The sequence below is a fragment of the Maniola jurtina genome, chromosome 7, assembly GCF_905333055.1.
Source record: "Maniola jurtina chromosome 7, ilManJurt1.1, whole genome shotgun sequence".
NCBI lineage: Eukaryota > Metazoa > Arthropoda > Insecta > Lepidoptera > Nymphalidae > Maniola > Maniola jurtina.
In genome coordinates this window covers 8,662,639-8,676,639 of record NC_060035.1, presented here as the reverse complement: position 1 = coordinate 8,676,639, position 14,001 = coordinate 8,662,639, and the positions used below count along the sequence as shown (strand labels likewise).

Sequence of the window (14,001 nt, the reverse complement as noted above, 5' to 3'; positions counted from 1 at the left end):
GCGCCGCGTGTATGTCGGCGGGTGCCGGCAAGACGAAGTCCATACTTATATATAGTTTCCCTAACTTGTAAATAACTACAAACTTGACATTGGCTAATCAGTGTAAAGCCAGACGAGAGAGAAAAAAAATCTATAATTTTAGACTATGGTCAGACAGTGGCAAGTGGTGGCAAGCATGTGGCAAGGTGTCTCGTATCGAGGATGTATGTATGGTAATGATGGGTAATGGTACCTATCTAGGACCGTAAAATAAAAAAAAGGCCAAGAAGTTGGCAAGTGGTTGGCAGCAATGTAAAAAATAAGCTTGAACCAGATAATATGATATGCTAGAACCGTAGTGATTACATACTCTTTGCTAGAACCCAGAGTCGTAAAACCACAGACCAGACGTAAAACCAGTTAAAAAAAGAAGGCCCAAGATTAGAAATTATTTACTTTTACAAAAATAATAGGTCATTTTTTGGAATCAACCTGCCTAACTTTGTTCCAAGTTGATGGTATGAGGTTTTGAAGTGGTAGGTATTAAAACTATAGTTGCAATATTCAACATAATAAGCGTAACTCTTGAATCATCCAGCATATTATTTTCATGACATTTTGTCCCTGCCTTCAGGCCTACAATCCACGAACGGTGCAAATGGATGATACAGTGACTTCTCCAGGTATTTTGTTATAGTTAATTAAACACGTGTATATGAAAAAAACGGTTTCATTGTGTTTATTTCATTTAAAGGCAACAAAATGGGCGATTCCGCTTCGGAAAGTGACTCAAGTTCACTCGATGGCGGAGCAATGCTGCCCCCAAGCACCGTTTCTCGCGATCAGTTACAGAAAAGAATTGAATCCCTGCAGCAACAAAACAGGTAAGTACACAAATATAGTAAGGGTTGTAATAGGTAGTATGACTTGATACAATGTATAATTTTTTCTGAACTTTTAGCATATTTATGTGAAAACTACTCTTATTAGATTTATACAATTCAGCTTTAAGTTGAATCACACCTTGAATGTGCGCTTTTCAGAAATTTAGACAAAACTAAAGTGTTGCATTTCTTTTCAGAGTGTTAAAAGTGGAATTGGATACTTACAAACTTAGAGTGAAAGCATTGCAAGAGGAAAACCGTGCTTTGCGACAAGCATCAGTATCAATTGTAAGATTAATTAATTAAACATTTTAGGTTTAGCAAATTTTTAAATTTGATATCAGACGAACCTAATAATAAATATTGTAAGGCAAATCCCTACCAATGTTATAAAATCAAATGTGAGTTTGTTTATCCTTTGATTATGCTGCAACAGAGCAGTAGACTGATGTGTTTGCATGAATGCAGTTAAAGACCTGGAGAGTGACATGGGCTACTTTTCATCCCAGTAAATCAAAGAGTTCCTGTAGGATTAAAAAAAACTTCATCAACATTGCAGTCTGATGCCTCTACATACACTAGTATATAGTAATCCATAGGTATTAGGTACTAATATTATAAATGCGAATGTATGTCTATCTATGTCTGCTAGTTTCTGTTTGACTGTAATTTTGTTGATAACTTAAGAAATTATTTCTTAGTTCATTGTATATAAATAAATTCTGATTAAATAGGTTATTTGTATAACTTTTCATAACAGCAAGCTAAAGCGGAGCAAGAAGAAGAATATATTTCCAATACTCTCTTGAAAAAAATTCAAGCATTGAAGAAAGAAAAGGAGACCCTTGCTCACCATTATGAGAGGGAGGAAGAATGCCTGACAAATGATCTTTCAAGGAAATTGAATCAAGTAGTTATTTTTTTATCTATCTCTTCCTCATTAAATAGTTGTCTTTAGCTGATTGTAATAGTTGTTGAAAACTACTTTTTGCTCTTAGTGCATTTTTATTATTGTTTGTTCAGGATCAGTAAAGTTAGATATCTGTTCAGTTACAGTATTTAGTTAAAATGCCTGTTTTTTAAAGAAAAATGCACAAGCAAGTGCTTTTTTGGATGCTGTTTTCTATCAAATTTTAATCTTTTATTTTGATCGATTTAACATAATTTTTTTTTGAGGCGGATTTTATTAGGAAAGTAACACCCATCCTTTAATTGATTTGGTGGACCTTATAAGTTATACATAGTACTTATCTTTTCTGCATGATACACTGAACAGGATAGTACTTACTACTTTTACAAAATGTCAATTCAATTAAGAAATTTGTGAACTGTAAAGATACCAATTGATTCTAATCCTAATACTATTCTAAATGTGAAAGTGGATGTTTGGATGTTTGGTTGTTTGTTACTCAATCATGGAAAAACTACTTGGACAGATTAGGCTGAAATTTGGCATGGAGATAGATTATATCCTGGATTAATACATAGGCTAGTTTTATCCCGGAAAATCAAAGAGTTCCCGCGGGATTTTGAAAAACGGAAATCCACGCGGACGAAGTTGCGGGCATCAGCTAGTATAATTATAAAGGAGTAAAGTTTGTAGGAAGTAATTTATGAAACTACTGAACCGATTTAGAAAATTCTTACCCCAGTAGAAAGCTACACTATTCCTTAGTGACATAGGCTATTTTTTATTTTCAAAAAATTCAGATCCATACGAAAATTTCATAAGCTACCCGTGCAAAGCCGGAGCGGGTTGCTAGCTTGTTATATTGTAATTCCACTACCCTGCTTATTATTAATGTAAGATTTCTGTGATGTGATGTTGGCTGGTGCCACAGTCCAAGTAGTAAGTATGTTTTTAATATCATTGCAATTTTATTTTAGTTACGTCAAGAAAAATGTCGTTTGGAGCAGACACTAGAGCAAGAGCAGGAATGTTTGGTGAATAAATTAATGCGCAAGATTGAAAAACTTGAAGCTGAAACTCTTGCAAAACAGACAAATTTAGAAAGACTTCGTAGGGAGAAGGTAACTAATTTTATACATGATTCAGCTATTTCTTGAGTTAAGACATAAGAGGCACAAAAATAAGGATATATACTATTTTCTAGATATGGATGATCAATTTTTCGTTTCACTCATATTACCTTCTATAAACATAATATAGTAAGTATAGTTACTCTAGCGACTTTGACAAAATTATTAATTTATTAGAAAATGGGACTTTATGTCTTGAACTAAAATCACTTTTTCAGCATACCTACTTATCTGTATTGCAGTGAAGTTAGCAAACCTTTGTAACCAAGCCGCGAGGTCTTAGTCGGGTCCAATCACCAGTATTTTCTAAATTGGCTCAGTTTTCGTCTCAGATGGGACACTTTCGATGTCACTAGTTACTACCCTACCGGCTCAGCCGTGTCGCCATGCGTTAACACGTTCCAGATAGATGCAGCAGACAAACTGATGGTTAGCCTGCTTCCATCTTAAGGATAGCGTCGCGAGCCGAGCCAAGTCAAATCGAATTGCAATAATTTGCCACCTATTTACTATAGAACTGCGTCGATCAGCGATGCGCTGCATTGCGCCAAATCGAATTCAAATTCAAATTCAAAATATTTTTATTCAATTAAACTTTTACAAGTGCTTTTGAATCGTCAAAATAATCTATTATTAATAAAGAATTATTTGTAATACTTTCAACCAAGCTGTTTCAACTCGATTCGGCGCACCTCTGGTGGATGTCCGCCTTTAGACTGTATTGTCAGTTGTTTCTTACCTTCGCCCACCTGAGATCAGGCTACTTGTCATGAAATAAAATAAATCCATTAATTTATGCATATTCCTTTTATGTTCAGGTAGAATTAGAAAACACATTGGAACAAGAGCAGGAAGCATTGGTAAACAGATTGTGGAAGCGTATGGATAAGCTAGAAGCTGAAAAGCGATCACTTCAAATTAGGCTTGATCAACCTGTTTCTGATCCAGCTAGCCCTAGGTGAATTATTGTTAAATTAAATTTTTAGGGTTTTGTACCTCAAAAGGAAAAACAGAACCCACAGGACCACTTTGTTGTCTGTCTGTCTGTCAAGAAACCTATAGGGTACATCCCGTTGACGTAGAATCAAGAAATTTGGCAGGTAGGTAGGTATTATAGCACAAGTACAGGAATAAATCTGAAAACCGCGAATTTGTGGTTACATCATTAAAAAAAATTAATATGCGTTTCAATTTTCAAAGTAAGATAACTATACCAAGTGGAGTATCATATGAAAGGGCTTTACCTGTACATTCTAAAACAGATTTATCATGGAAAATGTTGGAAAAAATACCCTCGGAACCCTCAGTGCGCGAGTCTGACTCGCGCTTGGCCGGTTTTTAGTAATTGACATCAGTTTTTAGGAGAGTATCCATATCAACTTTTAAGACAACCTTGAATATTAGGTGACTATTTGGTATTTGATGTATGGGCACAATGCCAAATAGGTTAAGGACGACACCACATCTACAACAATATAATTTTTGTATGACAAATCATTTTCTTGCAATCTTTATTAAAAATTTATGTAAGTACCCCAAATGGTAGATAAAAAATAAAATTGCATTTCTATATCATTTTTAGGATTATTAGAATTTGAACTAATAAATATAGATGATGATGAGGTGGTTTTCTTGCTCATTGTAAGAGTTTTGATCAATATTAATTATGTTATACCTTGCCAGGGACATCAGTAATGGTGATACAGCATCCAATTTAAGTAACCATATTCAAACTTTACGCTCCGAGGTTGTGAAGTTAAGGTAACATGCACATTTAATAATTAATTAATATCAGATTTCCGAAACACTATTAAAATTGACTGATTACTCTACAAGCTGACAAACATTTTTAGAACCAGTTCAAAAAATGTTGAATTCTGTTTGAATCAAATAAAAAATTTACTTAACTGTATTTTATGCTGTATGTTATTTGCCACTTATTTGATCATTGAATCATGTTTTAATAAAATATATACTTTTTTGTAGGAATCAATTGGCAGTTTCTCAAAATGAAAATAAGGAAAAAATGCAAAGATTTGCTTTAGAGGAGAAACATATTCGAGAGGAGAATATGCGCTTGCATCGGAAATTACAGCAAGAGGTATATTCAATTACACGTTATTAATTGTTATATATTAATTTGCATTTATATATTTGCAAAATATGCGATATTTTGGGATGCCATAGTGCGCGGAAACCAGTAGTCCAATCAGAAGTTGCAACATGTCGATATGTGCAGCTCTAGGACTAAATCTAAGCTCACACAGACAATGAAGTTTGTAAACACTATGTATTCTAATCGCGCTAATATTATAAAGGAGAAAGTTTGTTTCTATATATGTGTGTATATGTGTATGTGTATCTTTGTTACTCACTAAAACTACTAAACAGATTTGGCTGAAATTCGGAATAGAGATAGATTATATCCTGGATTAACACATAGGGTACTTTTTATCCCGGAAAATCAAAGAGTTCCTACGGGATTTTAAAAACCTAAATCCACGCGGACGAAGTCGCGGGCGTCAGCTAGTATTATAAATGCGAAAGTATGTCTGTCTGCTAGGTTTTCACAGCTTCATAGCACGAACCTTTGACGACCTTCCTGGCGCAGCAGTGAGTGCCGTGGTGTTATAAGTGGACGTCCTGGGTTCGGTTCCCGGCGGGCCATTTGGGAATTTATAATTTCTGAATTGTCTTTGGTCTGGTCTAGTGGGAAGCTTCGACCTACCGTGGCTTGTCACCACCCTACCGGCGAAGCCGTGCCGCCAAGCGATTTAGTGTTCCAGTAGGATGCCACGTAGAAACCGATCAGGGGTATGGGTGTAATAAATCTTCCGTACCCCACATAAATTAGGCCGCTTCTATTTTGGATTGCATCATCACTTACCGACACAAAAAGATCCTCATGATTTGATCATGTATAAATACTCCAAGTATAGCTGTTTCAATCGCCCGCTGAGTGACTGAGCATTCTTATGTAGCCTAAAATTCAAAACCTATATGTTGAATCATTGTTATTGTTCTTTTCATGTAAGTAGGTAGTAGAACAATGAATCAAAGTAGTTTACTTCAATGCAGGTGGAACGTCGCGAGGCATTGTGTCGTCATCTCTCTGAGAGTGAGTCGTCTTTGGAGATGGAGGAAGAGAGGCAATTCAATGAGGCTTTGAGTGTAAGTATGAAATACATAAATATAGAAAAAGTAAACAAAGTCCTTAGAAAGAAGTAGATGAGACTCACTTTTTGGAGTGTTTGGAATGTGTAGTACACGACACGGCGCCCCCGCACACCCGCATCTCACCCGAGCTCCAACACTGTCTCTTTTTAACATCAAATTGATTTTGCTTAGATTTAAGACACATAATACGAAAAATCTGTCTCGTTTTAACTGAAACTTAAGTCAAAGTGCGCTCTATGGATTTCAAACTAAGTGAAAACGAAGCTTTAGAAGATGGTTAAAACTTGTAAAACGCCAGGCGCGGTCGCGCAGCGTGTCGTCGCCGGGCGGGTCGCGGCCGCTGTCGCCGTACGCGTCGCCGCTGCTGCCCGCGCCCGCCGGCCTGCCGCTCTCGCGCCCCTCGCTGCACTTCAACTCGCAGGTATTGCACTTGACCTAATTGTCTTAGGTATAAACGACATAAATCCGAACCCTGCCATCAAGCTTTTCAGAGTAATGTGTCGCAACTTTTTTTTTTTAAATAAAAAATAGCGAGCATACGAGCAGGCGGGTCACCTCGTGTTGAGTGATTACCGCCGCCTATGAACATTTGCAGCACCAGAGTTACCGCCGATGCGTTGCCGACCTTTCAGGAATCTATTGGTCCGCCCCTTGAATAACCCCATGTTGTAATCTAGTGGGAACACCGCCGATGGGAGTTGATTCCACAGTTTGCATATGCCTGGAAAAAATTAATTATGGTTGTAGTGAGCCTCTATTGTATTACAGGCGAGAAGGACAAGCGAGCGGTTCGTGAAGCCCGCGGTGCCGGGCGCCGGGGCGCTGCCGCCACGCGCGCCGCTCGACCCGCCCGCGCCCCTCGCGCCCCTCGCGCCGCCTGCACCGCCCGCGCCGCCCTCGCCCTCCATGCAGCCCGCCAGCCCTATGGACACCTCCTCCAGAGACTAAACGCTGCACGCCCGCCGCGCCCGGCACCCGCAGACAAGAACGAGGTAGACTTTGAGACGCGACACTTGGACTGTGGTTTTGTAAGCGGGAGGACCCGGGTTCGACTTCTGGCCCCTAATAGGGAATTTATAATTTCTTAATTTTCTTTGGTCTGATTTGGTAGGACGCTTTGGCCGTGGCTAGTTACCACCCTATCGTCAAAGTCGTGCCGGTAAGCGATTTAGTGTTCTGCTACAACGCAACTTAGAAACTGATGAAAGGTATAGGTTTAAAAAAGTGCCATATACCTTCCAACTTAACCCGCTTTCATCCTAGACTGCATCATCACTTACCATCGGGTGATATCGCAGTCAAGGGCTAACTTGTAATGGAATCAAAAAGAGGCGACTCGAACACTGTTTTCGATACGATCGCGTAATGAAAAGTCGACCTAGGCGTCATCTCCACGGGCGAGAGTGTCGCAACGATAGTCTCGCCGTGCCGCCAAATTCGATCCAAACTATAGGCCTTTCTCCACAGGGCGATACGAGTGACTCTTGGCCAGTCACTCGTCGCGTCTCGCGACGATATCGTCCAGTCTCCCGGCGATGTCGTTGAATCTCGGCAATACCGATGTCCGACATGTTACGCCACAGAGGCCCAACGAGGCGTTACGTTTACGTCACGCGGCGATCAGTTGTGGTGTCGTGGCGAATCGTTGCGAGGCGCGACGACATGCTGGCAGAACTATCGTACCGTGGAGATTATCCGACGATAGTAGGATGGACTCGTCGCGATACTCTCGCCCGCGGAGATGGCACCTAAGTGTCTTTACGCATTGCATCCGATCAGAATCGAAGTAACTGTAGGACTATTATAACTATGAAAGGAGGCGAAGGAAGGATGCGGAATTTCGTTTAACGGCTTCGGATAACGAAATTCCGATCTAGTGGGCAACCCCTCATACAAATACTATTACGGCTACTACGGACAGAGCTAGCTAGCGTTATGTGTGGCGGTCGCGTATCTCAAAGTCTACCTTATATCGCATACCACAAGATTAACCTCACTGAAAAGCGTCATTGCGTAGAATGAACGGCTCCACGGCTTCACACAGTTCCTTGAAATTATAACATGGGGCAACAGCATACACGATGTTTTCAGCAACTACGACCGGCGTTTAGTTACTTTTCGGAAGCTTTATGGCGCGCGTAAACGTTCCACTCCGGCCTCATTCAATGTCCAGTCGTAGCGATCAAATCGATTTTATTTGTTACTAGATGATGCCCGCAACGTCGTCCGCGTTGATTTAGATTTTAAAATCCCCTGCGAAATCTTAAATTTTCCGGGATAAAAACTAGCCTATGCCCGTCTCTAGGATGCATGCTATCTCTGTACCCAAAAATGATGTCCAAGAGATGAATTTTAGTTTTTTTAAGAATCCTCTGAGAACTAATTTTCCAGGACAACAATAGTCTTTTCCGTCCCCGGGGAACTATGTATGGACCAATTTTGATTTAAATCGGTTAAAAGGATAAGCCTTGAAAATAGCAGACAGACATGTTTTCGCATTTATATCAGTATGGATTTCAATACGGGGATCGAATGTAGTCGTCAAAACGCGATGCAGCAATCGAAACAATCGGCAGTCGCAAAGTCGCCGATCGCTGATGATAAAGCATCGTGTCTGTTACGGCTCTTAAACGAGCTGCATTGGACACGAAGCGTGTAGCTGTCACATTTTATACAAAACCACAGTTATGGACTTATTCAAGTACGGTCGAAGAGGTGTGCCATACAAAAATTATTGCATTGCATTGCATTTGTGCTGATTCGAAGCGCTCTACCGAGCGTATCAATATTGACACTTTGTGTCTAATGGTCTTCTTTTTGACACTATGTTGACAGATGTTGCATCACAATATACATAGTATATTATTTATTTGCGATGCGGCATGCCATAGTATGCACTTGAGAATAGCATCGCCAACAAACGGTCATGTACAAGAACGACTAAAAAGAATGTTGTGTATACCATCTAGGAAATATAATTTGTTTTTATTTATTTTCTAATCATATTGAGCTTAAAATTTTGTTTTTAATTTACCTTATCATAGAATCCGCTTCTAGTTATCGAATTATTTTCTAGAATGTAAATTAACATCAAAGGTTCAAGAAAGTTCTAAGAAAATTTGATAAATCTTAGATTCAAGGCATACTGCGGTAGAGTCCAAATGACTCATGTAATACATATATTATCACTACGTACCTACTACCTAACTAATGGACAAAATTATGTGGAGCATGATGCAGTGATGCGCGTGCGTGCTTATTTTTGCGTCTTATCATCTTTTTTGAGAGACCAATGACCACAGTGGTAACGGGCGGCCGATATATTTCGAGCATTTGACCCCCAATGCATCGTCTTCATTGCAGTGTTTTACCTTGCACATTGCCGCGAACCATGTTAATGTTGAATGATCCATTCGCGCCATTATCGCGAATTAATGTGTGGCCGGTGTCAATCGTATGTTCTGCACATTCGCGTTAACCTGAATCGCGTCGTAAGTTTTTTCAAGGCATCGAGCTTGCTTGCTGCCTCTGATGCAACGTATACTAGTATATTTTTATCTTGGATGCAGCGAGGTCGCGCGCGTTGCTGTTTTGAGTTTCGGCCGTTGGTAAAATCTTGTTTGTGTTTCAATCACCAAGTAAACTATAACTGATGAAATAAAACATGCTGGCAACTTTCTAATACAAAAAAAGTTGAAAGACAGATTTATTCTTCAAATATTATTCGACGATTGAAAAATCAGCTTCAAAACTTGAAACATTTTTTTAAACAAGTAATTTAAAAGTTTTCAGTAAACCAGCGGCCCTCAATATAAGAGACCTCATTGAGTAAATCCATCTGGCCGTCGGGATGGTGTTAATATCCCAAATACATACCCAGATAGTGAAAATATAACCCTGTCTTTGCTGTCGCGCAGTCGGGTAATGAATGACTATTGATTCATACTAAAAGATTAAAGGTCATAGCTCATTTATGACACGATTCGCACACAACACACGCACGGCTCCGCCTCAAATCGAAGTGACCGCTAGTTGTCCACGCGCCGACAGCTAGTAAAAAGCTCGCTGTCCACGCGATGACAGCTTGCTGTACGGTGTCTCCCTACTCAGCACGTTACAACTTACTCAAGCTGTAGACGCGTAAGCCGCTCGCTTGAAAGCGCGTGATAAGCGAGACGTCAACCATCGAGTGCGGCAAGCTCGCTGGTTACGCGTTGTTTGATATTGTACTTTGTCAATTTAATATGTACAGAGAACGACTTTAAACCCATATTTGAATGTTTATTCTTTTACCGTGCGGGAACTGTGTCCTGTAAGTAAGCTACGACCTTAAATCTCATGGCGCTCGTTACAATAGACACGAATAGTGAATTATCGTTTTCAAGAAACATAATTCTAATTTATAACTAAAATAATATTGAATAGCTACAAGCATTCAATAGCGCGGCCTAGAACGCATGTTGATATAAAATTTGGTCGTTGCTACATAAGATAATTCGATTATTTAATTATTATTATTGAAAAATAATATTGTTACTGTGTAAGTCTCGCTGCTGATGATTAATAATACAGCCAGATTACAACGGCTTAAAACGTAATTGTTTTATCAAAGCGATTGTATGCGGCCTCAAGGCCGTCATTACATAGCACACGAGCTCTTGCGTCCTTAAAATAGTTGCACATCACTCACTGCCTTTTAAGCCGCGTCCACATCAATAAAAAATTGGGTTGTGCGTCGGTTAGGCGAATGTTATCGGGTCCAAGCACTTTCGTCAGTATGGACGTCTCTACAGGAAAAGAGATTCGAATTTGCGGCGAAAATATTATAAACGCTGCGCCGCGCCGCCGTAACGCACATACGATGCTTTAGATTGTGTGGATTAGGCTTTAGAGTATACACGTACCTATATTTTGATTACAAGATAGGTTCCTCTGCTGTGTTACGCGGGTTTTCCCGTAGGCCGCGTGTCAGCAAATGTAAAACACCGGCCAAGTGAGAGACGGGCTCGCGCACCGAGGGTTCCGTTTGGAAGAAAATTATGTGTTAGTAATAATAATTATAATATTACTTTGTTAATTGTTATTTCCAATTATAAATGTAAGTTTTTTATATTAAAAATATTTTTTTCATATTTAAATTACACGATTTTCGTTTTTTTACTTGACCTTGCGTCTTGCCTTTCATGATTCTAGGTCAAAGGGATGTACCCTAAAGGTTTTGATTTATTTCAATCAATCAATCCATCAGCCTGTATGCGTCCACTGCTGGACATAGGCATTTGATTTTTTTGCGAGTGTCAAAATATGCGGCATAAATGGCTATGTTTTTTTGATTGCAATGACATAGAAGCTTGATTTTTATACAACTCACGAAGTGAATTAATAAGGGTTTCTTTTTTACCTTTTGAGGTACGGAAATGGTGTGAACAGTTTAATAGGATAAAGCATGGATACATCATCCTGAACATTGTGTTTTTCAGGGTACTAGAAAATACTTCCAATTAGAGAATGATTTGATTACGCAGTTAGTTTTGTACTCAGTCTAGCGAGTATGTACTTGCTGTTTTCTTCCCAATGTGTGAAAAACAGAGCTCCTACACTGCGGATTCTTTATTATTCGGAATTCTTTTGTAAATATGGTTTCTGGTTATGTCTCGTACATGCAATAAAACTATTCATAGTTCAGCCATTCGTTGCCAATGGCGGGCATTGGATACCGGTTTCTATCTTAGGCCTCGGAACGCAATCCGCGCAACACAGCAAACTTCCTTTATCTCCCATTAAGTTACTTCTAATATCTGTTTTCCGACAATACGAGGAACGTGGTTAGTCAATTTACTGGGAGCTCCTTGATACTAAACGTTCATGTAACTATATATTTTTTATGTTAATGCTGATTTAATTAATCGCTTGGAGTTGTATTATGTAATATTATATTGTAAGGGCTTCTTTATGTGCGGCAGTGGGTATAATGTTATAGACTGTATAAATTCATATGTGCATAAGGGTTATAGAAGATAAAAGATTGTAATCTATTAATTGATATATCAAGTTCGGGTTCCAGTACACTACTCCCACTGTGTCCTTTGTAAAAGTATGTATGTTATTAAGGTATAATATGTTAAGGTGCATGAGACGGGTCCGCCCGCGAAAATCAAAATTAATTTGGTTTTTCGCAATTTGTCAATTAATACGATAAAGTAGGCTTATGGCATTCTAATTCCGACAATGGCAGTATCATCTTCACAGGATTACATAAAAATCTTTACTTAATAGTGTTCAGTTTAAGAAATTAGTCAAAATAATGAGTTTGACATGAGCTACTCACAAATTAGTCGATACTATAACTAATTTCTTAAACTGGACCCTTTGAAGTAAAGATTTTCGCATAAACCTGTGAGGATGATACTGCCATTAAAGTGCCATAAGCCTACTTTGTCGAATTAGTTTACAAATTGCGAAAAACCAAAATAATTTGAATTTCGCGGGCGGACCCGTCTCATGCAATTGAAGGATGTTGTTTTGTGGTGCGCTGATGGAAGCGAGTTGTTATGTTCAGACTTTTAGGAGTAGTGCTGCTGAGCTTATTGATTCAATTCAATTATGCAAATTTTCACTCAAACAGTTATTTTTTTTCATGTTAATAAAAGAAAATATACGCATTAATATTAATATTGTGTTTCATTTCAATACCTGACACCCGTCACCGGCTTAAATATTTGTACATTTTTGACTATTTGTAATTTTTTATAGTGTTTTACACACACTCAAGGAAATTATAAAAAGATAGTAACAAGTACAAACTAAAAATTTATAACAGCCCCGACAAGTGAAGGTTACAGTAACTAGAAAAGAGCTGATAACTTTCAAACGGCTGTACGGATTTTCTTGGATTATAGCTAAGAACACTCTCGATCAAGCCACCTTTCAAACAAAAAAAAACTAAATTAAAATCGGTTCATTAGTTTAGGAGCTACGATGACACAGAGAGATACAAAAATATACGTCAAACTTATAACACCCCTCTTTTTGGGTCAGGGGTTAAAAAAGTAACATGTCATTTGTCGTTCAAAGAGCTCATCGTAATAATCGTAGTGATTATATATATCTTTGGTAATAATGAGCCTTTGAAAGTAGTTTCGACAACTGCAAAGTGTCGCTACTAGATGGCATTAACAGTCCTTGACTGGGTGAAAATACATAGGTACCTCGAGTTTCGGCACTGGCAGCAAGGCGGACTGTGGCCTAGTCGTCAAGGCATCGGGCGCGATTCCCAGAAGATGCAGGTACGAATCCTGCCGGTCCCGCAATTTTTGATATGTATTTAAAAATTATTAAAAATCTTTGAGCCAGTGTAACTTTAAAACTACACATTTTTGTAGAAATTTGTAAAACCACAGACGCAGATAACCAGATATTTATTTCTAGAATATGTCTACAACATTTTGTTGAGTTTGATTGGTTAATATTCAAATGTGAATTACACTAGGTACGTTTGTGTGGAAAGCGGTTGGGGAGCGCGCTAGGCTTGCTTCTCTTGGAAGCTAGCTACCTACCTATTTTTTATATCTCAAGTCTCAACCATGAACGTATGGGTACATTCATAATCTCAACGACAAAAGTTGTGTCGTATTAGAATGTAGAATGGTCTAGAATAGATTTTTATTCGAAAAATTTTTTACAAGTACCTAGATAACTGCTTTTAAATCTTGTATAGAAGCAGGCGTTACTTTGGGGAAGTCCATGATATACAAAGAATCAAAAGCTTTATTGGTACAAACATGCAGCATGCGAAATGCACCACCCACCCTCCCACTACTAGGTAAGCATACAGGAAAAGACAGCCACCAAGCAAGCCTCAAGTACCACCACGCAACAGGCGAGGGGCCGCTCCGCGCTCGCCCGCACCGGGATAGGGCGC

At 38.9% G+C, this 14,001-nt stretch overlaps 1 protein-coding gene and 1 long non-coding RNA gene across 5 annotated transcripts; both read left to right on the top strand.

Annotated features, from left to right (window-relative positions):
* Nucleotides 1–379: 379 nt before the first annotated feature.
* LOC123867178 (coiled-coil domain-containing protein 6) lies at nt 380–11,181 on the top strand. 4 transcript variants are annotated; one of them, XM_045909105.1, is made up of 12 exons: nt 380–515; nt 614–662; nt 734–863; nt 1,061–1,151; nt 1,624–1,773; nt 2,751–2,894; nt 3,722–3,861; nt 4,587–4,664; nt 4,890–5,004; nt 5,982–6,074; nt 6,379–6,501; nt 6,849–11,181. In XM_045909105.1, the coding sequence occupies exons 2-12, from the start codon at nt 638–640 to the stop codon at nt 7,026–7,028; spliced, it is 1,269 nt and encodes a 422-aa protein (XP_045765061.1). In that variant the 5' UTR covers nt 380–515; nt 614–637; the 3' UTR covers nt 7,029–11,181. The 4 variants fall into 4 exon arrangements, with proteins under 4 accessions (XP_045765061.1, XP_045765059.1, XP_045765060.1 ...); XM_045909103.1 differs by having other exon boundaries at nt 401–662; nt 6,849–7,072; nt 11,007–11,166; XM_045909104.1 differs by having other exon boundaries at nt 401–662; nt 4,596–4,664.
* A 62-nt stretch (nt 11,182–11,243) lies between these two features.
* On the top strand, nt 11,244–12,752 carry LOC123867191. Its single transcript, XR_006796353.1, has 2 exons — nt 11,244–12,206; nt 12,594–12,752. It is a non-coding gene; the product is annotated as an uncharacterized LOC123867191 (long non-coding RNA).
* The last annotated feature ends 1,249 nt before the right edge of the window (nt 12,753–14,001 follow it).